This window comes from Fukomys damarensis, unplaced genomic scaffold, assembly GCF_012274545.1.
Source record: "Fukomys damarensis isolate Sample0158 unplaced genomic scaffold, DMR_v1.0_HiC HiC_scaffold_7, whole genome shotgun sequence".
Classification (NCBI taxonomy): Eukaryota; Metazoa; Chordata; class Mammalia; order Rodentia; family Bathyergidae; genus Fukomys; species Fukomys damarensis.
The window spans coordinates 7961354-7987766 of NW_022900919.1; the positions used below are offsets into that span (position 1 = coordinate 7961354).

General features: G+C 46.6%; 1 protein-coding gene across 1 annotated transcript in view; it reads left to right on the forward strand.

Moving 5' to 3' along the window:
- The window catches only part of Adamts17 (ADAM metallopeptidase with thrombospondin type 1 motif 17), a 281117-nt gene that overhangs the window by 28914 nt on the left and 225790 nt on the right, over positions 1–26413 (forward strand). The window contains exon 4 of the mRNA XM_010611091.3: positions 18408–18580. Within this exon, the coding sequence (XP_010609393.1) occupies positions 18408–18580 (173 nt within the window). The remainder of the gene's footprint in view (positions 1–18407; positions 18581–26413) is intronic.

Below are 26413 nucleotides of genomic sequence, written 5' to 3' on the forward strand. Positions count from 1 at the left end.
TGCTTAGAGGCTTGGAACTGCTGTATTAGTGTGCTTTCTGTTTCTGTGGGCCAGGGATTTAGACAGGGCACAGTGGAGATAGCTCTACAGTGTCTGGGAAGACTTGAAGTCTGGGAGCTGGCATGATCTGGAAATGCCTTCATTCCTGTAGAGGGAGCATCTAGGCATGGCAGGTGGGGCTCCCTCTGCCACAGCGTGGTGGCTGTCAGACCTCCATGGCTACTCAGGGCTTTGTGTGCAAGAATTGCAGGGAGCCAGGCAGCAGGGTCCGCCTCTGACACTCCAGAGGATTTCCTCCTCTGTGCCTAACTGGCTGATGCAGTCCTAAGCCACCCAGGCTGATGGGCAGGGGAGATAGACCCTGCTGCTCTGTGTCAAAGAATTTGGGAACCTGATTTAAAATCACCACAGACCTCTGAAATCATGGGCAGGTCCCACTCCTAACAAGGAGGGTCTCATTGGATTGTGCAAAGGGACCAGAGGTGACAAGATAGCCTCCCCTGAAAGTTAGATGTTCAGCCAGCTTTAAAAACTGGGGTCACCAACCCTGTGTGGGAGTCCTAGGAGAGGCCTTTGTGTCTAAATGTGGCATAGTCACATTAAGTGTATTTAACCAGTTAACTGATTATAGCTTTATGGAAATAAAATTAACATTCAATGAATGGGACATATTTAAATGTACAATTTGATGATTTGTATGAATGCACCAGTTAAACCATCACCAGCGTCAAGATAATGAGCCTAGTCTCCATCACCCACCAAAAGTCTCCTTGTGCCCTGTAAGCCCCTCCCAGTATTCTCCCTCAGCAGGAGCTACTGGCGTGATTTCTACCACTAGAGTGGATTTCATTTCCTAAGGTTTTATATAAATGAAATTATACCATATATCCTCTTATTTATCTGTTTTAGATTTAAATTTATTTAAAGACTGATATATGAAAACATTTTGCATATTAATGGGTTACCATGTAGTATTTCAATATATGAATACATTGAGTAGTTTTCAAATCAGGGTAAACTTGTCTATCTCCTCAGACATTGACCATTTTCTCATGGTGAAAACATTCTAATTCCTTTCATCTGGCTTTTTGAAATACTGTATAGAGTACATTATTGTCTAGAGTCAGCCCACGATACAATATCATACCAGGATGTCTCAACTCCTATCTCTAGCTTAGTACCTGTTGATCAACTTTTCCCCACCCCTGCATCCTTTTTACTTTCCCCAACCTTAGGCAACCACCATTGTACCCTCAACTTCCATGAAGTCAACTTGTGTGTATTTCACTTAGGAGTGAGAACATGTACTGTAGTTCCTGACTTCTGTGTCAGACGTATTTCACTTCACATAATGATCTCCTGTTCCATCTATATCATTGCAAATGTCAGGATTTTATTTTTAGGGCTAAGTAGTATTCCACGGTATGTATGTGTGTTAGCTTTCCAACAGTCTGACAAAATATCTGAGATAAAGAAGGAAAAATGTATTGCGGTTCACAGTCTCAGAGGTTTCTGTCCATGATCTGTGGGTTCCATTACTTTTGGGCGTGTGGTAAGCCAGAGCGTCATGGCCAGGAGCACGTGGTAAGAAAGCTGGATACCTCATGGCGGCTATAAAACAAAGGGGGAAAGGAACAGCGTCCCAAGGTCCCTTTCAAGTACATACCCTCAGGGGCCTGACTTCCTTCTGTTGGGCTCCACTTCCTGAAGATTCCACCCCTTGCCAAAAGCACCACGCTACGGACCAAGCCCTTTATATTTGGGCCTTTGGGGACATTTAGTATCCAAACCATAACAACGTTCTGTATTTTCTTCCTCCATTCATGAGTCGGTAGACTCCATACCTTGTTGTTTCCATATCTTGGCTAGTATGAATAGTGACGTGGGCGGGCAGGCCGCTCTTCTGTATGCTGATGTTACTGTCTTTGGATAGGTATCCGGTAGTAGGATTGCCCAATCAGATGGTAGTTATGTATTTTTAATTTCTTGAGAATCCTCCATACTGTTTTCTGTAATGGCTTTATATTCTCACTGACAGTGTGCAGAGTTCCCATTTCTCTGCATTCTCACTGCCCTTTGCTATTTTTATTCTTTTTCATAATAGCCATCTTACTGGGGTGAGGTGATAGCTTCTTACGGTTTTGATTTGCGTTTCTGTGACGGTTAGTGTTGTTGAGGATGTGTGTGGTGGGATTGAACAGAGAAAGTCCTACATGCTACCCAATGTGTGTACACTGAGCTAGTCCTCAGCCCTGATGTTGAGCATTTTTGATAGACCTGTTTGCCATTTGTGTGTCTTCTTTTGAGAAATATCTATTTAAGTCTATTACACATTTTAAAATTCTCCCTTCACTCTGTTGTTTATTTCTCTTGCTGAGTAGAAGCTTTTGAGTTTGATGTAATCCCACTTGTCTATTTTTCCTTTTATTTCTTGTGTTTTGGGGTCTTGTAAAAAAAAACTTTGCCCATTTCAATCCCTTGAAACATTCCCCTTATATTTTCTTCTAGTAGTTTCATAGTTTAATTTCAGGTCTCATGTTTAAGTCTTTAATCTGTTTTGCGTTGACTTTTGCAATTGGTGAGAGAAAGGGGTTTAGTTTCACCATTATTTCACCATTATTCTGCGCTATCTGATTTTCTCAATGCCATTTATTGAAAAGGTCATCCTTTCTCCAGTGCGTGTTCCTTTGTTGGAAATCAGTTGGCTATAGATGTATGGGTTTACTTCTGGGGTCTGTATTCTGTTTCACTGGTCTTTGTGTTAGTTTTTTATCAATATCATGCTGTTTTGATTATTGAATGCAAATACAAGTTGCCATGCAGAGCAGAATTGGCATTACACATCTGAGCTAGCTTGTGTGTGATACACATAGATAGCATGTGTGTGATACTTCTTCAGGAGGCCAAAGAAAGAAGGCAGAGGTGAGAAAGAAGGGAGTAGCAATGGTTTGCAGGGCACAGGAGTCGAATTTAAGAATCTTTGGAGTAGGAACCTGTCCCCGCAAAGTAGAATAGGAGCATTTATCTAAGATTTATAATGAATGAGGACTTTCTGGAAGGTCTACATTTTTAAAAAGATCTCAGTTTTCAGGATAAAAGGCTCACTGTGTTCTGTTCAGAATTAATATACATAGACTCCTAGTTAGATTTATTCTGGCAAAAATTGTGAATTATAAGGGTAAAGAAAAAATGCATAGTAGTATTCAAGCAGGCAAAACAGGTTGCTGAAAAGACATGAAACCCTGGCAGGCCTCAGACTTGTCACGATACTAAGTCCAAGAAGATGATGGAGACGGGAAAGAGGAGAAATGTTTTGCTCTGAAAACTTGACAGACGAGTTACTGCTCAAGTGTGATGGCAGCTGAAGGGTGCTTCTAGCTACAAAAGAGTTAGAGGCTCCCATACCCAGGAAGGACTGCTATAAGACAATTTTGTACATGGAGCAAAAGCATTGATTTTGATGGTTAAAACTGGTTTCACATAGAGTTTGGCCTAATGATGCCATTGTAATCCAAATGGAATGCAATAATTTAGAGATTAAGGGAAGATCAAAGACCTAAAGTTAAGGGCTGAAACCATCACACTGTTAGATAAAAACGTACAGTCTGTGTAAATATTTGTAGATATGTTATCAAAAGCATAGCAACCAGGGCCAGGGATTTAGCTCAGTGGTTTCTCCACCTCCCTTGCAAGTGTAAGGACCCGAGTTCGATACCTGGTACTAAAAAAAAAAGGCATTGTGACCAAAGAAGATAAAAATGATCATAATTTAAAAATTTTGTGCTTTAAGGGACTATCATAAAGTGGAAAGATGACACACAGTGAGAGAAAATTTCTCCAAATCATATATTTGACAAGAGCCTCGCGTGTAGGACATAAAAAGAAGTCCTATAACTCAGTAATAAAAATTAAATTAACTGAATTTAAAAACTGAGCAACGAACTCAAAATGACTGTTACCCAAAGAAGATACACCAAAGGGTCAGTGAGCACAGGGAGAGAAGCTCAGTATCTCTGGCCATCAGGGAGGCACAAATCAAAATAACAGTGAGACACCACTCCACAACCACTTGGATTTTATAATAAACAAGACGGCCAGTAATGAGTATTGATAGAGACTTAGAGTGAGTAGAACCCTCGAATGCTGCTGCTGGGAATGTAAAATGGTGTAACTACTTTGGAAAAGAGCGTGGCAGTTCCCCAGAGTGTAAGCACTGAGTTACTGTGCCACCTAACAGTTCCTCTCCTGATTTATACCCAAGAGAGAGAAATAGAGCATTTGTCTATCCGAAACCTGTAGAGGAATGTCCAAGATCTATCTACATTGTTGACAATAGCCAAAGGACGAAAGGACTCTAATGTGGATGATACAGTGTGCACATTTGCACAATAGAGACTTATGTGGCCATCAAAGAAAGAAGGAAGCACTAATGTATGCTGCGTACTGTGTACTGCCTTACACATGACCCTTGGAAAGATGATGAGTGAAAGAAGCCAGGCTCCAAGATCGCATATTACGTGTTTGGATGAAAGGTCTGGAATAGGCCATCTATGGGGACAGAAAGTAGATATCTTGCAGATGGAATAGGGGAGGCAGAAGGAAACGAGTCTTTGCTAATAAGTACGGGTTTTCATTTTGGATGATGAAATTGTTACAAAATTGTGATGATGGGCGCACAACTCTATGAGTAATCTAAGAATCATTGACTCACATACTTTAAGTGGGTGAATTGCATAATATGTGGATGATATCTAAAGATGTTACTAAGATTAAGGAAAGATGAAAAAAATTTTTTTTGAGACAGGGCCTCACTATGTACTTCTGGCTGGCCTTGAACTCACTGTGTAGCCCTGCCTCAGCCTCCTGAGTGCTAGGATTATAGGCATGTGCTGCCACACCAGGATTGTTTTTGTTTTTGCTTTTTTTTTTTTAATAGAACATGTAAAACAAAATGTAATTCTTTAATAATAATTTGCCTGTCAAATATTTACGAACCTGAGAAGTGAATGATTTGGAAGGAAAAAAGATTATAAATTATTCTTTGTACAAAAATGAAAAATCCAAAGCTCTACTTTGTTTTTGACAATAAAGCTAAATAGATGGAGTTATGCATCTTATGATTGTAAAGATAATTTACTAGTAGAATTTTCTACCCAGTTATTAGAGATGATAAACCTAATGTGACATAACTAACACAGGGGAAGGAAAAACAGAAAAAAAAGAACTAAAAATAAAAACATGACCGAAGATCAAACATCATAAATTTTTATCATAAATATAAAAGCATTATTAAAATCCTCAGTGGAAAGATAAAGACTCAGAAATGCCATCAAGAAAGCTAATGTAAAAGCATAGGTAAAGATTTAAACAGGAAACATAAAAGGAGGTAAAATTAAGAAAGTATTTAACATAGTGCTACACAAGTTCTAATATGTTTGTTTTCCCTTGCTTCTACACAGTTTTAAACTGTTGCTGAACAACGTCTGGGTACTAGGCTTGCTAGAGAGCTTTGGTTGCTGCCCTGTTGGTCTTCTCATATAGTGGAAGAGATAACATTAAAGATACATCTGTTACATTTTGACAAACTCTTGAAAGAGTTCTAAGGAAAAGAGCAAGCTGTGGCGATTTGGATGAAGAGATCCAGGGGAAGCCCTGAGGAAGTCCCTTTTGAACTAGTCAGGTGACTTAGGGAAAAGATGGCAGGTCCTTGGTGAGTGTTTGAACTCTTGAAGGCCCCGTGTGCTAAGGTGGTGGCTCCTAGATGATGTTTAGAGGAATCCACGGGACAGCACAGGGAGCCCCCAGCAAGATGTCAGTTGCCCAGTGTGGGCTTTACCTCCCTCAGCTGGTTTGCTCCCCTTGATAGGCCCATGGCTGCTTGCAAGGGAAGCGTTTGAGAAATGGCGGACCTGGCTGTGGAGTAGCAGCGCTCCTGGTAACCCAGGGAGGTGCCAGAAGGCTGGGAGTGGAAACCTCAGGAGGTCAGAGTTCCCATGGCACCAGAAGGTCCACAGACATGTTCAGGTGACCGCCTATGCTCCTCCTGGTAACCCAGGGAGGTGCCAGAAGGCTGGGAGTGGGAACCTCAGGAGGTCAGAGTTCCCATGGCACCAGAAGGTCCACAGACATGTTCAGGTGACCGCCTTTCTGGGAAGGTCCTTTTGCCATTGAGGGTCCTTGGTATTTGGGAAGCGGCTTCCTCTGGGGGAGAATTCCGGGAACTGGGCCTAGGCCCACAGAGGAGCATTCTGACTTCTCTTCCCAGCCTGAGGCCTGTCAGTCAGTTACTTCCGCCCTCTCTCTGTATCCTGGGGGACAGGAGCTCCTGTGGAAAAACTCCAGAACCCCTCAGAGGAGTCAAAGACACTAAATTGGAAGCCCCTCTGGAAATAGTGTGGTATTTAACATAGTTGAAAGAACCTCTGACCTCCAAGAGCCTTACAGAGCCAAGGATGTGTTTTCTCCTGAGCCTCTGAAAAGGAGACTAAAAGATCCTTTCATTCTTTTGCTTGCTTATTCATTTACTTTATCTTCTCATTTTTTTTGTTCAAAAGCAATGACTGAATAGCTACTGCGCACCCTCCTCAGTGGCCTAGAGGTCAAAGGTGAGCAGGACTGTTCTCTTCTAACACCAGCCGCCTGGGGGGAACCAGTGGGTGGATCCAGCGGTGGGGGGACCCCGTGGGATGTGTACAGTGCTCTGGGGCCTGGCGGAGCGGCAGAAGGACGAGAACCTTCAGCTTTAGTTTGGTTTAGTGTTAAAGTAACGAAGTTTGAGAGTTTGCGTTGTTGGCCCCCAGGATGTCCTGGCCAGCTTAAAGAGGTGGAGGAATTTCTGAGCTGTCTGTTTGTACTCCTTTGTCAAGGATGAGAGGCAATATGTCCAAAAAACAATACCCAGGATCCCAACAGGGGATTCCAGGTGCAGAGAACAGGAAGGTGTTTTGTTTTTTTTTTTTTGTTTTTTTTTTTTTTTTGAGACTTTTGTTTGTCCTGTCTTACTCGGGTTGAAACATGAACACATTAATTAATTTCTTCCCCCAAGCTGTGTGTTTGCAGAGTGTTCTCCCCTGCAATCCATCAGTTTAGAAGATCAAACTGTCAAGTCTTGGTTGGTGAGGGTAATCTTTGAGCACCAGACCACACCAGGTGCGGAAGGCGCATGATAATTCCACCCATTGGTGTTTGTTTGTTTGTTTGTTTTTTCAAGTTTGCCAGATGCACCTGAGTGAGGCTGTGAGATGAGTATCGCTCCAGTCACTTGCCACAGCCACACCATGCTGACCTGGGTGGGTTCTATGCCCTCCGGCGCCCAGGCATGGAATGTGAACTGCCTGGCTAGGCTTGTTAAGGAAAGGCGACAGATGACCTGTTATGGGCTTCACTGTGTCCCCCTAAACTTGCACGTCAAAGCCCTAACTCCCAGGACCTGCAAATGTGACTGTATTTGCAGTAAGTTTTTCTAGAAGCTGTCAAGATAAAATGAGGTCACAAGGGCGGGCCTTCATCTGACTGGTGTCCTCATAAGAGGCAGAAATTTGGATCTGGGCATGCACATGCCACGTGGAGACACAGGGAGAAGATGGCCAGCTTCACACTGAGGGAGAAGGCCCAGAACAGAAGGAGTCAACCTGGCCGACACCCTGGCCTTGGGCGGCTACCCTCCAGGACTGAGAAAATATACGTCTGTGGTTTGTGGTTCTTTATGGCAGCCCTAGCAAAATAATACAGTTTTCTTTTATAAGTACATTTAATGCTTATTAGAGGTGGAGAGTAAGGTTTAAGATTGACTTAAAATTCACCAGAAAACACACCATCCTGCCTTGCTCTGAGTATCCCAGGCTGGTCAGGCTGAAGACCTCTATTGAAATAGCCTCAGCGTCTCTTGTGAAATGATACTGGCTTGTGTTTCCATTTTCCCTCCTGTCTCCTTTCCTCTCCCTTCCCTTCCTTCAAACTGTCACACAGCTTTGTTCTTTCCTGATGCAGTGAACATGCTGTAACTCCCCTTTTTCTCAGGGGCATGTGTGTGTGTGCATGTGATTGGGAGTCAAAACCACACCACGGTGGGCTATACTCTCAGCTCTTTAAAAAACCTTTTCATTTGAGCCAGGCTTGGTGGGGCACGCTTATAATTTCAGCACCATAGGCTGCTGAGTCAGGAGGATTACAAGTTTCAGCCTAGCCTAGGCAACTTACTGAGACCCTGTCTCAAAAGAAGCCTGGAAATGTAGCTTTGTACAAAGGCCCTGAGTTCAATCCCCAGTACCAAAATTAAAAAGAAAAATTTTTTAATTAGGAGATAAAGTCTTGCTAAGCCCTTGCGTTTCCTGGGCCGGACCTGGCTTGGGATCCTCCTGCCTCCACCCTCCGGAGTACTGGGATTGTAGGCCTGCACCAGAGTCCATGTCCTGCTGTTCCTTCCTTTCTTCCTTCACTGGGAAGCCTGCTTCCCCCAGGGGTCTCTGCCATTTTTCAGTGTGCCTTCCACCCTGGTGTGCTTAAAGGGCTGTTGAGCTTTTCCTCTTGTCCGTTTCCCCTGCGTACAGCACGCCACACAGGGAAGCTGGAGCTTCATTCTTCCTTGTTGGATGTCTCGGAGCTACCGTCTACAAATGCAACTGGAAGGAGCGAGCATCAGATCCCAAGTGAGGGTAGCATTCCTCTGTGGGCCTGGTTTCCTCATCCAGCCTCTGTTTTCTATCTCAGGGAATCTTCATCCACTCTGCCTCCTTCCAGTGATAGTCCCGTGTCTCCTTCCCAGACTTCTCCAGAGTTTGTGTCCTTTCTGCATCTTGTGGTCGGCCCTCTGTGATCTGATTTTAGGTCCTATCTTCCCCAGGTGCTCTTGCTGAGACCCCTGGTTGCCTCACCTTGGGCCAGCTGGTTCTCTTTCCTGACCCCTGCTGCCCTGGAGGTACTGAGTGACCCTCCTCCTGGGATTTCATCTTCTCTGGCATCCCGTGCCATGATGCTCTACTTGTCTCTGCCCTGGGCTTCTTCATCTCCCTCTCTGTCCAGGACAGGCTCTCTTCTGTCTGTCCAGACATGTGCTTTTGGTGACCTTGAAGGATTGACTGAGGACTGATTATTCTTGAATGCCTGCCTTTGGTTTTGAGCTCCAAGTCTGCATAGCTGACAGCCAGCCTCACATGTCCACCTGAAACTTCCCTAAGCTGCAGCCTAAGTAATCACGGAGCCACAGGCTAGGAGTCATCCTTCTCGGCCCTGCTTAATCACTCCAGCAATCCCCATGTTTTTAGTTTACCTGTGAGTCCCTCCTGAAGTTGTTTCTTTCTTACCTGCAGTTGCCTTCCTTGTCTGGATATTGTCTTCCCTTGCTTGGGCTATTGCAGTAGGGGTCTGTCCAGTGACCCCACCTCAGGAATCTTAACCTGCAACAGCCAGGGTGGTGCATTTGGAATGAAAGCCCCAGGCAGCACCCCTTGTACCTGGAATAGAGAAGAGAAGATCAAATACATTCCACATAGGCCTTCCGGTTTGTCCCTGCCTATTGTTCAGACCTCCTTGGTGGACACAGAGCTTTTGACTCTGCATTTTCTAGACTCTGCCTTGCTCCCTTCTCCCAGAGGTCCTTGTGTGTGCTGTTCCCACTGCCTGGACAACACCCAGCATCTCTCTCCTGTCCGCTTGGTCAGCTCATCCTTCTATCTTGGCCCATGCATTGCTTCTTTGGGAGGCTTTTGAACTCCCCTGCCATGGTTTGGACATTGTTTAATTGTGTGAGTAGCCTCTCAGGTCTGTTTTAATTGAAGGCTGGGTCTACTCAGTGGTGCCAGCGGAGGATGGTGGATCCTTTGGAGGTGGGCCAAGTGTTAGGTCAATGGAGTGCTCCTCTAAAGGGCTCCTGGGACCCCCACCCAGCCTCTCTCTGCTTTGCTCTCACAATATCCGTGTGCCACGCACCCAGAACTGAGCCAATGAAGGCACTACGCTTTTGAAGCTCGCAAACTGTGACTAAATAAATAAATAATGAATAAAATGTTTTGTTTTCTAAAGCTGGTTGCCTCCGGTATTTCATTGTGGTAATGCATAAGTGGATAATACACCCCCGACATAAACCGGGCTCTGTCTTTACACTCTAAGTATGTGTTGACTGTCTTGAGCCTCACCTGTAGACAGTGGTTCTAGGCTGCCTCAGATCTATGTGGCTCTCACCACAGGCAGAAAGGTCCCTCTGCATCCACCCAGCTCCCCCCCACCCATCTTTCAGGGCACAGATGTGAATCACAGTTCTTGGCTAGGGTAGGGCCTGCTTGTGGGCCTTAAAGTAATTGGTTCTTCATTTGGAATCTTTACCACATATACACAAATCCTCTTATTTTCCACCTTTCTTTGTAAAAAATTTACATGAAAAAAGAGCCTTTTATAAAAACGACTTGGCCTTGAGGGAAGGTATTTAAAGAATTCATACTTGGAGAGCAAAATTTATTCTTCCCCCACCTTTTTTGGACTGAAAACAAAAGAGAGGGCCATTATTTTTCAAGGATGTTGGATTTCTGCAGCTGCTGGAAACCTCACCTGACTGGGAACTCAGCAGCACATTTGGACTTACTGTTTGTAGCAAAAAAAGGTGGTTTTTCTATAATCAGATCCTTCACTCTGGTAAAAGAAAAAAGTGATCAGAAAGTTGTTATCTTGGACCCAACAATCTTACTGGAAAACACCATGTTTGTAAACGCGAACTTTAATGCTACGCCTGGAAACCTACTACCGGTTCCTTGCATGGCTCTCCTTTCCTCTTCTGTTGCTTCCCCCACATCAATGCTGAATCTGTGAGGCAGTGCCCTGGATTCTGGGATGTGGCCGTGATAAACTGCCAGGAAACCTGTGGCACACTTTGGTACTTGGGTTTCCAAGTACCCCTTGGTACTTTTCACAGCCACCCCTATTGCTTGGTTTCTGTTAGAGGGTGACTCAGAATGTGGACCATCATTCCTGTCCTGTGCGGAAATGCACATCCAGTATCCAAACATTTCTGTGATGAGAGGAAGATCAAGCCTTAGTTCCAGGGCTTGGGAAGAATCCTTGCAGCTTGGATAAAATATAAAAAGGAGGTTATAAGACAGACCCCCTCACTTTAGTCTATATCACTTTGTATCTGGCCAGGAAAATTGGAGCCACACTAGGTATTTATTTCTCACAGAGAAATTTAATACAGGGACTCAGGATGTATAGTGTCTGACTGAGCCACAGGAAAACTGAAGGAGCCTGAGGGATGGTCATGATGTCATGTTAACCTAGGCCTGGGAAAGTAAAAGGGAACAGATGAATTTCTAGGATCAAAGAGTATGGAGGAAGGTTCTGTAGGACTGGGCCTCAGACTTCTGTGGGGACACCAAACCACCAAGCTGGGGTCCACAACTGTATTTCTGAGAGGAGCTGGTTATACCCCATGAGCTGGAGATTGTCTAGCAGCACAGGTGGAGTTGACCCACTAAACTGAAAACACAAGGACTCTGCTTTCCCCAGCCGCCCACCTTCCAGTAGGCCTCCTGCCTCCTCGGTAGGCAGAGCTGAACAGGAAGCCAGCTGAGAGAAGTCTGGGAAATGTAGTATGCAGACTTTCACCCCCAAGCATTGAAGGTTGGAGTATAGGGGAGAGAGTAGAGAGAAAACAGGCAATAACCAGTGCCCAGGAAATAGAGACCTTAGTTTTAAGTGGCACCTATAAGGGCACTAAGATGAACTGGCTAAATGCGTAGGACTCCAGATTCCCAATCTGAAGATGTCTTTAATTATATTTATTGGCTTATTTTAGAAAGTTAACGGCAGAAGACAAAGAGTTGTTCTCTGTGCTGCGGAAGTAGTGGCTTTGCTGCCCTGAACAGAATGGTGTGGACAGTGCAGAGGATCAAAGTTCCTCACACAGAAAGCCCCACTGTGACAGTAGTTATCACTTTTCCAAAGAGGAAGACTCATACTGTTTTCCCTCTTGATGAAAAAAGGCTTTTCATTTTTCCTACCTAGGTGAAAAGCCATTAATGTTTCCTGGTTGATCTCATGTACAGTCCTGTTTTATATTCTGTAGTGTTTCTGATGATGAAGTTACCTTCACTCCCCACCCGGAGAATGACAGGATGGGATGCTGAGCAGGAATTATAGGCCTCCCTTCTGCCTCTTTTGAAACTTGTTTTTAGATCAATCCCAGTTTATTCTTGTGTGATTGTGAGTAGCCTTAGAGAAATTCTTGTATGCCCCCATCCACTAGGACGTACAGGAGCCAGCAAGTTGGGTGGCCAGTGTCCAGACCAGAGGTTCCAGATGTGGATGATGTGACAAATCAGCCCCTTAAAGTGCATAAAAGTATACAGCTTTGCTATTGGGTCTGGGCTGTGTGAAGTTTTCAAATTAGTGTTTAGACCCTAGCAGTACACAGAATAAGATCACAGGATAAAAGTTGCTAATAAATAAAACATAAAAGTTCCTAATAGTTCACATGGTTCTATGGATAGAAACCAGCAGCGGCATGATTTGGGCCCATGTGTTTGACCCTTGTTAAGGCTGAAGAGGTCTCTGAGGTCCTCCCCAGTCCTGGGTGGACTTGTTATCCTTGGCTTCATAGGCGAGGAAACCCTGGAGGTCTAGGGCAGATGCTGAGGGCCTGTGTCGGACCTTAGAGCTGCATGCCTGACACTGGCTTGGCCTCCTCTTCTTCAGGTGGAGGAAGCAATTTGCGAGACTTTCTTTTCAGGACACTTGCTAAATTCACTGCGTATCTGATGAACGAAGAGTTTTGAGCAATTGATTCATTTCAGTCTAGCTACTGAATTCTTACTGTGTACTGGGCAGTGGTAGGTGCTCTGGTGGAGTCTGTCTTGGTATTTTTATTTTAGAAGCTGGTGTTAGGAAAACACTTCTTCCTTGAGGAAGAGTGGGAGTAGCCTCCCTTCTGCTGGAAGAGAGCAACGGCACCGGATGACACCAGCAATCCTGTGCGTTTACCTTTTCCCTCTGATTTCCGGAAACTCAGAGCCAGCCTTGAAGGCAGAACAGAGAGGGGTGGGACTGCAGTCAGGGAGGGCAGTGGCCTGGGCGAGGGGTCTAGCAGACCTCATCCTGCCCAGTAGGCTGGTCTGCAGCCCCATGGTGTAGCTGGGACTCTGCCTGTGGGGAGGTGCCCATTGCAAATGCTGTGTGTCGTCACATCTGCTGTGACTTCGCTCTCCAGTACTGGGAATTGAACTCAGGGCCTTTGCCCTGGCCTACATCCCCAGCCCTTTTTTCTCTTGAGGCTAAGCTCTGAGTTGCCCAGCGGGGCCTGAACTGGTGCTCCTCCTACCTCAGCCTCTCCCAGAGTGCTGGGTTTGCAGGCATGTACCATAGCGCCTGGCCTGTGCTTTGAATTTTAGCACCATACCGAGACCAGTTGACCCATTTTTGGTATATATGGATTTTCTTTGCTTTTTTATTTCTCTTTCTGTCTGATTTCATTTCCTCTGTAATTTTAATGTGGGATACCTTAAATCTCCTGTGTAAAGAGGTAACCCCTGAGGGTGCTTGGGGTTTTTTCTTGCTCTGTGTCCCTGTGTTACCTGAGCACTGTTTCATCTCCTGGAGCTGGTATGCCTCAGTCAGTGCCACCCCAAGTCTGTGCTGCCAGATGAAAGGGGAGGGACAAGTGGCCTTCCTGTTACCATAGTTTAATTCTTTGCAACATACTACAGTGGGGCCTAGGGTGCTGATAGGATCCCCTTGTCCTGCCCATAGAAAAGCTGGGAAATGTGTGGCTGGAGCCTTCCTCCGGGGCTATTGGCTGTGCTGGTCCACTGTCTTGTGTGCCCGCAGTAGGGAGACCTTGTACGCAGCCTGGGAGCACAGTGTGGGAAGTATCTGTGGGTGACTTCATGGTCACTGTTCATCTTCGCGTTAATCTTCTTGACGTGTTGAACCCGGATCCTAGCTTCCAACTGGTAGCATTGGTCTTTGTTGTCTTGGCCTGAGGTGCTCTCCGCTGGCCCCCCATGACACTTAGTGTCCTTGGACACCTGCCTTTATTTCCTCCACTTTGTTTTCTCTGACCTGTGATTTGCTTGTACAATAGGAAGAGGCCTATTTTTCTGGTACTTTGGCACCTAAGGCACCTCAAGGTCATCCTGAATATGGCGTTGGTAGAATCAGAGACACCAGGATCTTGTGTAGGAGGAAGTAGAGGAACTCAGGGAGGAGTTTTACACCGAATATCTGGTGATCTGTGTGATTTTTCCCTAGGAAATACCTAAATGTCCTGTTTTGTTTGTGTTTTTGTTGCTGAGGATGGAACCCAGGGACTCGGGCATGCTCTACCACTGGACTATACCCCCTGCCTGATACTGATGTTTTTACAGTCAGATGCATTTTTCCATATGGAGCTTGAAAATTCATAATTGAAATATTTTTAGTTTGCCGAGAGCAAAGTTAGTAACTATGATGACCATGTATTAATTTTATTAGCATCTTCAATAGTCCCCATACTAACTAACTATCTATCTGTCTATCTAATCTGTTTATTTATTTTTCCAGTACTGGGGATCGAACTCGGGACCTTGCGCTTGCAAGGCAGGTGGCAGCACCACTGTGCTACATCCCCAGCCCTCTCCATACTTCTATAATGAATCATAATTTTATTGTTCTGAAAGTACATTATGGATGTCCTCTATATCTGCCTTGCCTTTTTCTCTTCCTCATTTTCTTCCAAGAGGATCTGGCATATTTTATGTAAAATATGTATAGTTTAATGGAGAACTGAAGCAATGGGAAAATAAATACTAAAAAAAAAAAAAAAAAAAAAAAAAAAAAAGGAAGCCTGGTTTTTACAATCTCCCAAGTCAGTCAGTACTCCAGTGTGTGCTGGCCAAAGAGATTGCAGGGCCTGGCTTCAGGAATGACCCAGGTGTCCGTGACGGTCGCAGAGGGCCTGGAGCGGATGCGACGTGATGTGTACTGGAGGGGCAGTGCAGGCCACCACCCTTCCTGCTCGCATGGCGGCCGGAAGCAGTGAGGAGCATGGAGATCCACTCGGCCACACGCCTGCCTGCCTGGACTCAGACCTCAGACCGCTCTGGGGAGCTTGGACACAGCACTTGTGTGGTCCTGAGGGTGGTGGTTCTCCTTTCCAGGTGTTCACACTCTGAATGCTGGCATCTCTGAGATTAGGGCACAGTTTCTGCAGCACAGGGGATTAAAGGTGCATCTGGTCTTCTCTCCAGAGGGAAAGGAACAACTGGCTGGTGATGGCCGTGTGTTTGATGACAGCAAGCAGAGAGGAAGGAGGGCGAGGTTCCTTCCGCTCTTCGGGGCCCTTGTTCCTGTCGGTCTCCTCCCGCAAGGTGGACGCTGTGAGAAGGGAGCGCAGGTCCATGCTGTCGCGGCTCCAGTGTCCAAGTCCAGGGTTTGGGGAATAGTGCTCACTAGAGCTAGGGAGGGGAGGGATAGAGCGTCAGCTAACAGGTGCCGAAGTGCAGTTCGACCGGAAAGAGTCCTGGTGTTCTAAGGAGATAGGGTCTGAAGCGATCTGTAATGTGTTTCAGAAGTAACTAGAAGAGTCTGGAGGTTCCCAACACATAGAAACGATCAGAGATGAGGAGGTGGAAAGCCAACTGCCTCGATTTGATGATTATGCATCATATACTTGTAGCGAATTATTATACGGTACCCTCCAAACGCGTCCAATTATGATGTGTCAGTGAAAAAGAAACCCTACACCCAGAGATTAAGGAAAAACTGAAAAGAAAAACAAAAAACGCCAAAAATCAACGCAGGGTTTTTGATGTTGGTTTTGCGGCAAGAGTTGTACTAATGAGAGTTTGTTGCCAGCCGGGTCTGTGCTCCGTCCCTTTCCCTCCTTTGACTTTGTGCACTGGCTCAGTCTTTACTTCCTGCCAGTGCTGCTGTGGGGGCAAGGAAGTATTTGTCGCTGTTTTGTCTGCTACTGCACCCTCGAGGCCTGCCAGCCTTTTGCATTGATGTAAAATAAATTACATTTATGACACCCTATGTCAACCAGCCTGCCTTCAAACTCTTGGGGTCCAGTGATGCTCCTGCCTCAGCCCCCTGGGTAGCTGGGACTGGTGGAATGTTCTATGGCTCCAACTTATGCTCTCATTAGCTGCCCTCTCATTAGCTGCCCAACGTCCATTAGGCAGAGAGGAGCAGGTCTTGTGCAATCTACTTGTAGACTTAAGAGACTGCTGTCCTGTGTGGGACTTTGATACCTCAGATGCTTGGGGCCACCTGCTCCTCTGGCCTGGGCGTGCTGAGTACTGAACGTGTGAGCGAACACTGTGCTGGCATGTGCTCAGGCCCGCTGCCCCCTGGAGCAGCATTACTAAAGAATCCACAGGCCATGCTGGGAGTCTGGAGATGGCGGACAGGGGTACTGAGTACTGCTCATAAGCACTGACAGCCTTTGTGGGAACATCTGCAGGGCAGAACACGAGCTGTCCAGAGATAAGATGTGTGAGGGCTGGGTCTTAGCTGACCCCGTGGGGGAGCATGGGTGTGCTGGCTACAGCGCTGTGGCTTTCGAGTGGAGATGAGGGGGCTCTCGACACATTCCAGGCTGGATGGTTGGCCAGACCCAGGCATGCGCACCTGGCAGGCACACAGAGAGCAAACTTGGACCTTGCTTCCTCTTCTCCCTTCCTGGTATTCACGGAGCTGGGGAGTGTGGGCGGAGGTTGATAGGTTTCCAACTAAGGGCCTCTCTCGTTCTGCCCATGTGCAGAGGCGGGGCCCACAGGGGCTCCCCTTCTGCCTTCCGTGCGGCCTACCCTCGTCTCATTCCGGGGCTGGAGCTCAGAGGGCTGGATGGGAGCTGCACCCGGCGAGACACTCACCTTTCCATTTTGCATTTTTGTGATGAATTGGATGGGATACTTTGCTCCTCATGCTTTTTGTTTTATTGTTGATGTTTTGAAAATTGCTTCTGCATTTTTCTCAGACTCAGTGATATTTCTCAAAGTACTGTGTGTTCATTTTATACATTTTGGAAATACACAGGAAAAAGGAAAATGAAGATCACATGTCACCCACCATTAACATTTTAATTCTTCCTCAGTTGTTTATTTTTATGTTTGGAGGCTGAAAAATACTTGTGTGTGTTGTGTTTTTGCTCAGTTGGGATCTGACCATGTATGTGGATTTATATCTGCCTGTCAGTGTATATTCACAGATGTGACTTTAATAGCCTTCTATCTTTTATCCACAGTCAATGACTAGATTAGTCAGCTTAGTCCATGGCCAGACATTTCAACTGTTTGTGACGTTTCCTAATTATAAGTCACATTGAACAGCACATGTAAAGTACAGTATATGTCTCAGATTATTTCTTAGTCTATGGACTGTTTTACTGTGTATTCAACGAAGCAGAGATACGTCCATGTAGGAAATAACTCCCAAGGTACAGCGCGGCTTCCTGTTCATGTTTGGGGCCCATGCATACCCCCTGCCCTGTACTGAGAGGTATTTCCTCACGAGGACGTGTCAGTCTTAAGTCTGCAGCTTTGGATAGTCAGAAGTGGGCTTTGCCTTGTTCTTTTCTAAGCGGGGACCAAAACCCCAGTCCTTCTTAATTTTTATTTTGAGACAGTCTGATCAAGTTGCCATCCTCCTGCCGTCCTGCCTCAGCCACCTAAGCAGCTGGGGTTACACATGTATCCCACGAAGGGGCTCTGCTTAGACTTGGGCTTTTTAATTGGTGACAACCGCTGTTTGTCAAAGTAAGATCTTACAGGGAAACAATTTATCAGAAAAGTCAGCAGAGGATTTCCACACATTTATTAATAAACTGTTGTAAGGAAGAGGTGAACTTGCATGTTAGGTTAGAGATATATGACTTTTTAAATTATGGTTTTATTCTTATTTTGTATTTAATTTTTTAAAATATTGTTTTCAACCGTACTTTAAAGGCCATGCTAAAACTGCAGCTCTTTCTGTGCCAGAGCCTGGAAATACAGGACAAGGACCGTGGCCCCTCATTTGTGACCCTGAGCTCGGCCTCGCGGTGGGCATCCTGCCCCTTCCAGTGCTGTGCCCTGGTTCCACATCCCTGACCTGAGCAGCTCTCAGGACCCGCCCCCGAGAAGGAAGGCTTCCTGTTCCGGTGCTGCAGCGTGGGGCTCTCCCTGTTCCCCCGAAGGGACGGCTTTCTCTTCTGTCGTCCTTCACCCCCTCTACTCCCCCGGCAGACAAGGAGAGCCTTGTTGGGGTCCAGGTTCCCCAGCTCCTTCCCTTCTGCCACCGTGGCCGGCGGCCTCAGGCTCGCTCACGGACCATGAGGTCCGCAGGCACCGAAGCCACAGGCAGCCTGTGCTTGAGGTGCCTCCACGGTGAGCTTTTGTGCTGTGCCACTTTGGGAATCAGTAGAGTAGGCCAAGGACTGCACAAGTGTCTCCATTGTTTTCTAGAGAAGAAGATGCCCAGAGAGGCCAGGCCAGCCCGGCTGTGGCGGGAGCGGAGGAACGCCATCCGGCTCACCAGCGAGCACACGGTGGAGACCCTGGTGGTGGCGGACGCCAACATGGTGCAGTACCACGGGGCGGAGGCCGCTCAGAGGTTCATCCTCACTGTCATGAATATGGTGAGTTTGGACTCTTCCGTGAGTGCTCCGGAAGCAGGTGCCGCGTCCTCATCTCAGGGGAGGCAGCAGCTGCCTGGGGGATGGTGTGCATGGTATCGTGAACCTGAACATCCGGGGCAGGCGAGCGTGGGGGTCAGTGTGCTCAGGAGGCTGTGCGCCCTGTAGTGTTTAAGTACCAATCTTCCTGGCGATGGTGAGCCGGGCACTCATTACCAGGAAGCCTTCTGTGACCTCTGCTATGCACAGGCCTCACTCCAAGGGATGTTCAGACTTGAGGGATCACAGCCCTGGTTCTCAGTAGTCAGAAGTCCAGCAGGAGGAACTGGAAACCAACTTAAATGGAAAACAGTTTCCTGTGTGCCCGAGAGCCTGAAGGAAGCGCGGAAACTCAGGGAATTGAGGGAACCAAGAAAGGAATAGTGAAGCCCTTGTCTACAGTCCATTTGTTGATAGGGAGAGAGGAAAACAAACCTTCTTTACCTGAGTGGGTGTCGAGGGGGTGCCATCTTAAGGGCATAATTCTTTGTACACATGTTGTCATGTGTCACCACCGCTCACCTCCAGAACTACCCCATCTTGAAACCCCATCCTTGTGAAACCATTCCTCTGTCTCTGAGTTTCACTACTCGAGGTTCTTCATCATAAGTGAAATTGTAAAGTATTTGTCGTTCTGTGACTGGCTTAATTTCACCGATTTACCATAAAGTCTTCAAGGTTCATCTACACTGTAGCCCGTGTCGAAATTCCCTTCCACATGTGTCCCGTTTTGTGTGTCCACTCGTCCATTGGTTCACACTTGAGTTGCTCCTACCTTTGGCTGATGATCAGTTTACATTTTTTTCAGAATTCATGTTGGAGATGTAATGTGGAAATTCAGATGTTAATGGTATTTGGAGGGTGGGCAGATAAATTAGATTAAGTCATGAGGGTGGCCCCCATGATGGCAGTCAGGACTTTATAAAAAGAGGAGAGCTCTGAACTCGCACACTGTTCTGTCTCACTGTGTGAGGTCCACTGCCGTGTAAGGGCACAGCCCTCACCAGAAGCCAAGCAGGTGCAACACCATGTTCTTAAACCTCCAGCCCTCGAGAAGCATGAACTAAATAAAGTTCTATTTGTTATGCATTATCAGAAAATGGACTGAGACAGCTATTCTGAGTAATGCTGCTGTAATGTGGGCATGTAAATATCTCTTTGGATCCTTGTTTTACGGTCTTCTGGGTATTTACCTGCAGTGGAATCGCTTCTGCTCACTTTCAGTGGCGCCTTGCCCAGGTTTGTAAGATGGTTTCTGTGCTCTCCATTTGCACGAAGCCAGGTCTCCCTTGGTGGCTGGGTAATGATGGGCTGCAGTGCTAAGTCTGCCCAGAGGAAGCCGGAGAGGAGGGCTGCTGGGGCCCGGCTCTGCCCCAGGCTCTTTCATCTGCAGATAATTTCCTCTCGTTTATTTATTTTCTAATTATCCTGGGTACAAGTGAAAGGTATAAACATTCATTACATCCACTAAGGTAGTAATAAGGCAGAGCTTCTGCTTTGATATTTGCTTTCACACTTTATCATCTGGGCAGGGACAGCTGTTTCGCCACAGGCACGGAAGGGGAGGGGATGGGCACAATACATGGAAACAGCCCCTCACTTCCCAGACCACACAGGCTGCAAGGACAGAGTGGTTCTGTCCCTTGCTTTTCATTTATCACCCTTCACTCCTCTTCAGCTGCTTACACTAATCCATCCAAGCATCAGGATTGCATGGCTGAGGGCAGATCTGGGGCCTGCACATCCAGTCTGGATTGCTTCCAGTGAGGGTGATCTTCCTGTGTGACAGCGTGAGGCAGTGGCCCTCAGCCCTTTAGCTCTCTGTACTTGGGATTTCTGGGCTGATAAGGCTAAACACAAACGAAAGCAGAGCCTGAGCACCCATCCTTGTAGCTGGCACCTTTTCCACATGACCCTTCCTGTCCCGCTTGGAGGGCTGCTGTCCTGTGCATTGAAAGACAGGTGGCCTTCGGATGTGATGCCTTGCTTTGGACGAGGCCGGCCTCCACCACCACCACCATCTCCCTTCTTTTATCCCTCACATCCCAGGTTAGGAAACCTGGAGATTTCTGCCTTGCCTCTGGCTGTGTTACAAAAGAGATTCCATGCCGAAGTGAGATAACCTGTAAGCCAGTAGGAAGGGAGGGACTGGCTAGGCCAACGAGCCCTGGCGTTAGACAGTATCCAGGAGTAGTTGCGGAAGGAATTGGTGAGTGACACGTACAGAGAAGCAGAGAGGAAGTAAAATAATAAAAAGTTTATTTTGCCAACAAAGGTCGATCACACTCAAAAAGGGAGTTCTAGTGATCATCCTGGTACTGGGTTGCAGCTTCCTCTTTTATAGGTTTTACAGCTATGATCTCATTTAGGTGGTTACATTTCATTTCCTCCATTCACATTGCCCATGTACAAATTACAGTAACAAGACAGTTAACTTTAATCCAGATGTAACAGTTCCTTGTAGTTGGGGAGTTTACCTTAAGATTCATCTGCTATCTATTCTAGTGCACGGGAAGTGGGTATTCAAGGTCAGGGATGAGGCCAGATGTCCTGTTTCACGGTCAATGCCTCCGTTGTCTGTTAATTTTGAACTAAACAAAGCAGATTGCTGTTGGAGACAGCAGAGTCATTTTACATTTTCCTAACATTTTGTAGAAAGCAGATTGCTGTTGGAGACAGCAGAGTCATTTTACATTTTCCTAACATTTTGTAGGTTTTTAGATTATTTCCAAAATTCTCTGTGTCAGAGCCGGCGTGGGAGCCGGATGCCCGCAAGCCCTCTTCCTTCTTCTGGGAGTTCTCCTGGAGCTGCAGGCCGGAGTGGCTTTGGTCCTTAATCCCCCTGGGTATGCAAGGAAACCTGCTGGAGTTGTGGCCCCCTTCTTTCCAGCACATTTCTCTCCACGCAGTGGGAAATGGTATCCTCAGTGCTGATGGCCCGGCTCCCACCCCATTCCCACCTTCCTTCCCATGTGGACCTCTGCAGGTAGAGTCCCTGCTTGCCCATGTGCGCACCTTGATCCCTAAGGTGGGACCCCGTGAGGAACCCACAGAGGCCCTGTTCCCACCATGTACTTACCCTGCTTTCTGAGCCGGGAGATTTGATCTCAGGCATTCACAGGGTTTTCACAGCATCTCCCAGCTGCAATCCCGTAGACCGGTGTCAACCCTGGCCTGATGGCCGAGTTAGAGAGGGAGGAAGGAAAGGGATGCTTGTGCTGGGCCTGCCGGCCCTGATAGCAGGTGGCTGCTTTCACATCACTGCCACCTCATTCCTGTTTTACAGAGAAGGAAGTGGAGGCTCGGGGGGGTGACAGGGCCAGTAGGCAAAGCTAGGCAAGGACTCCAACCCAGGGCAACGACCCGGTGGTACCTTGATGAAGCTGACGTGTTGGGGTCATCCTTTCTCTTCCTCTCCACCGGGACTGAGAATAGTAGGAGACAATATTTTGCCCTACTCTCCATGAAAAATAAAACAAAATCAGTCACTGCTCCAGTACTGTGACTACCACAAAGGCTGGGCTGCAGTTCGATAGAGGCTTTGATAGAAACTCTGTGATGCTCCTTCCAAGTAGCTACAGAAACTCAGTAGAACGGGATCTTGGAGAAATACTTGTGTCCCCATGGTTGTGGCAGCCTTGTTTCCAGTAGCCAAAAGGTGGAAACAGCAAAGTGACCACAGATGGATGAATGGATGAATAAAATGTGTGTGTACATTAATAAAATACTCATGCTTAAGAAGGAAGGGCATTCTGGCATATGTTACAGTGCGAAGGAACCTTGAGAACGTGATCCTGGTGAGAGAAGCTAGATACCGAGGACAAATAAAGAATAATTCTACTTGTATTGCTGGGCTGTTGTGGATTTTCCACATATGCCGAGTGCCCTTCTGCATATGTGACTTGGTTCTCCTTTGGTGAGGCCAGCGGTGACATCAGAACAAAAATGTTTGGTAAGAACAGATCACAGGTACAAACAGGTGATGCAGATGCCAGCAGCCTTGGGTTTCGGCAGCCAAATTGGGAAATGGGGCCATTTGACAGGGCTTCGGTTGTTCTTAGCTTCCTTAATGATCGTGGTGTGGACATTCCAGGCAGCTCTATTCGAAGGAAAAACGATATCAGTGTCGCCAGTTACCGTGTGAAACAGCCCCTCTGGAGACCAGCATTGCCAGCACAGTGTTAGGCTCACTGGTTGCCCCAGCAGGAGTCGGACACCCTGGGGGGCTCCTTCAACACACAGGGCCCACCACTCCCAGGGCCCTGAGTCACAGGGTCTGCGGTGGCCTCTGGAGTGTGCATCTCCAACACATGCATCAGGGGTGTTGATGCCCTGCTTTGGGGACCCCCCCCCAGAGACACTGGCAGAGAAGGTAACGTTACCCACCTTGTGTGGGGTTCTGAACAGTGCTGTGTGGGACCTGCATGCCCCTGTCTGTCCTTGGGCAAGCTCTGGCTCATGTGGGTAAGTGGTGGCCCTGTGGAAATCATGCCTAGTGTGACCAGCAGCTCCTCCCCTCCGCTCTCCCCACCTGCTCCTCTGGTCCCTGTCTGCCACCTCCCCCATCTCCCACGGTGTCCCCAAGTCACCCAGCTGGGATGGCTGCAGTGAGCTTGTTGGCAGTGGGTCCTGCTGGCGAGGAAATGTAACTAAGACAGCCAGGGATTTGAGCATTCACTGGGACACAGCCAGAGCTGGACACCAGGGAGTTTCTAGACAACTGGCTACACTGTTCGTTGCCCAGCCAGGTGTCTCCCCAAGCATCATGTGGCTGCTGCCTCCTAGACCTTTTCCTGAGTCCAGGTTCCCGTGGGAGACTCTGTGCCGTGTCTTTGAGGCTTGTGCCTGTGTTTTGAGGGTGTCAGATGTTGGTTTGGCTTTGTGTGGGGCCTTGAGGGAGACATGCGCGTCCACCCCACACTGCCCTGTGTTCTGCAGCTTGGTTGGGGTGTGGTCAGCAGTGGTGGTTGACAGCGCTTTGCTGTGTCAGGCTCCGTTCTGCTTTCTTGGTCTGGAACACCTTCATTACAGAGAGGTGCCTACCTGCAGGCTGCTATGGACTGTTATTTAGCACATGAGCTTTTTTTTTTTTTTTTTTTAAGTAAACTGCAATTTTTATTGGGACATAATATGCACAACATAAAATTTACCGTCTTAGCCTTTTTAAGTACACAGTGCAGAATTGATCATATTCATATTGCTGTCCCATCTCTAGAACTCCTCCTCCTGGCAAAACTGGCACTACCATTGAACAACTTCCCTTTTCACGTCCTCCCTGACTCCTGGAGCATGAAGCTTTCTTTCCCTCTTTTACCTTGAATCTTATTTTCTATGCATTTGTTCTGAGGGAAATGATGGCACCTTAGGGTGTGGAATATACATGGGTCTGCACTGTTCTCAGCCCAGCAAGAAGCTTGGCTGAATGGATGCTTCTAGCCATGTCCTGTGGTCTTGCTTCTTCTGATATCTGCAATCATTCCCTGCGGATTATTCATTTTTTATGCAGCAGATCAGAGCACCACTGAGAAAAGCTGTAGCACGTTGTTCCTGTAAACTTAACAATATTTTTAATGGCTTTATGTTTGGCTGCTGTTGACATTATGGGCATAGTTTATTTTTATTTTTTAGATTTTTTCGATGCCGGGAATTGGGCCTCGCGCGTCGTGAGCACACACTCTTCCACTTAGCTGCGTGCCGTCCCACCCTTCATTGTTTAGATTGCACCTTTAGAAGAAACCCTACCCAACTTGAATTTTCTCCTTCATGATGTCAAGTTTTCTTTCTTTCACATTTTCATGTTTTGAACTGAGGTTTCCCAGTTTGGGTCTAATTCTTGTGCTGAATATGTCAGGAAAAATTTGAATTAGAGCCATTGGGTGGTTCTTGAAACATCAAAACAAGGAAAAAGTTATGTGTTTTCCCCTTCTTCCCGGAGGGTTGAGGGTAGATAATGAAGACATGATTTCAGAACTGGCTTATGGTCAGGTTTAAAAAACAAAAAACAAAAAACCCTGCTTTTTTGTTCTTGAGAAAAGAAAATTTTGGGAAGAAACAAAAAGTGAGGACAGAGCAAGTGAGTATGTTCCATTGTTTTCCTTGTGGTAAAGGATATTAAGGTACACTGAGGTAGGGTTTATTTAACTCAGTAGCAGTTTTCAGTGAGCAAAGTCCGAGCTATGATAACCGCTCATCCCTGTGCCAGGTGCTTCCACTCTGTGCTCTCCTGGCTTTTAGGCTTGGTGCTGTCACTAACCAGCTCTGCATGGCCTGAGCTGACCCTGGCCACACTACCTGCAGTGGTCCGTGCTTTCTGCTGCCGCTGCTGCTGTGTTGGGCAAGGGAGGTGACACTGACTGGAAAAAGTTTTAATGCCCTCAGCACAAAAGTCTCCCTTCTGGATTATGGCTGTGATTTAGCCAAGCAGAATATTCAAAACGTTCCCGTCCCTGTTCCACTGTGTCCTGTAACTACTTCCCCCACCACCACCTTGCCCACAGAGCCTCTGAGTCCCACTTTTGCCAGATTGTGGAAGAGGAACTCAGGAGGTCAGGTGAGCTGGGGATCCTCAGATCTAATGGGCTTTCTTTGTTCAGGTCAACTTTAATGCCTCTGCATTATTTGAATTTCTCTTCATTTCTGCTCCCTGGAACACTTTCCTAGGACTTCCTGATGTTCAGGTCCTTATAATTAAGTGCTACCAAGAATAGGTGTGAATGAGGCAGTTTTGTGTTACTACAATTAAATGACTGAGGAGGGTAACATAACACAAAGAAAAGGTTTGTGGCGTTCACTGTTTTGGAGGTTCAAGGGCAAGATTGGGCAGACCATTGCTTTGGCCTATGGTGAAGACGCCGGTGGCATTGGTGGGGATGAATGTCAGAGACAGGTCATATCTCCAAGAAGCAGGACAAATGACGTCAGGGACTCCCACCAGGCCTCTCCTTCTAAAAAGTCCATAGCACCTCCCAGTAGTACCACCCTGGGGACCTTTATATATGGGGATGTTGGGGACACTCAAATTTTACTCGAATCACAGCAAGGGGCAACACAGAGAAAGACATCCTTTTCTGTTATAATGATTTGTCTCAGCGACAAATTTTGGCAAGAGTGAGAACTTCAGGGGAAAAAGGAGGAAATGGATGTTTTGGCCAGACTCGTCTGGGTTTGAGTCAAGGCATTGTGGACTGGCTCTGTGTTTCTAACAGGTGGCTTTACCTCGCTCAGTGAGCCTGTTTCCCTGCTGAGGGTGGTGCACATGCCATCCTTGCCTGGTGGTGATGAAGGCCTCAGAAGTGAACAACACATGGCAGGCATCTCTCTTCCGTCCGCTTCCAACCCCATTGTAGGAAAGCCCATGTGGGAGTTCTGAGTTTTCTGCCAGAAGCAACTAATATATATTGTTTTTCCAAAATCATGCACCCTATTCATTTTTAAAAGACCAACTGGTTTCCAGCTTAGCACTGTGTGTGCGTGTGTGTGTTTGCACATGTGTGGGTGAGTCTAGTTTTTCATCATGCATAGTTTCTTTCAGAGAATTCACTTGCAAGAGAGTTTTCTAGTCGCAGAAAAATTTTTGATAATATTGACATTATTTTTCTCACATACTATATATGTGTTTTCTTTTGTGAGAAGTCTTTATGCACACCGAAGTTTTAATTACATGTAATTATCTTAGTTTTTCTAGGACTGGAAGCGTGCAAGCTGGATTTTTAATACAGTTTTTTTATTAATAGACTTTATATTTTAGAACAGGTTCTCATTTACAGAAAATTTGAGTAGATATTACAGAATTCTCAT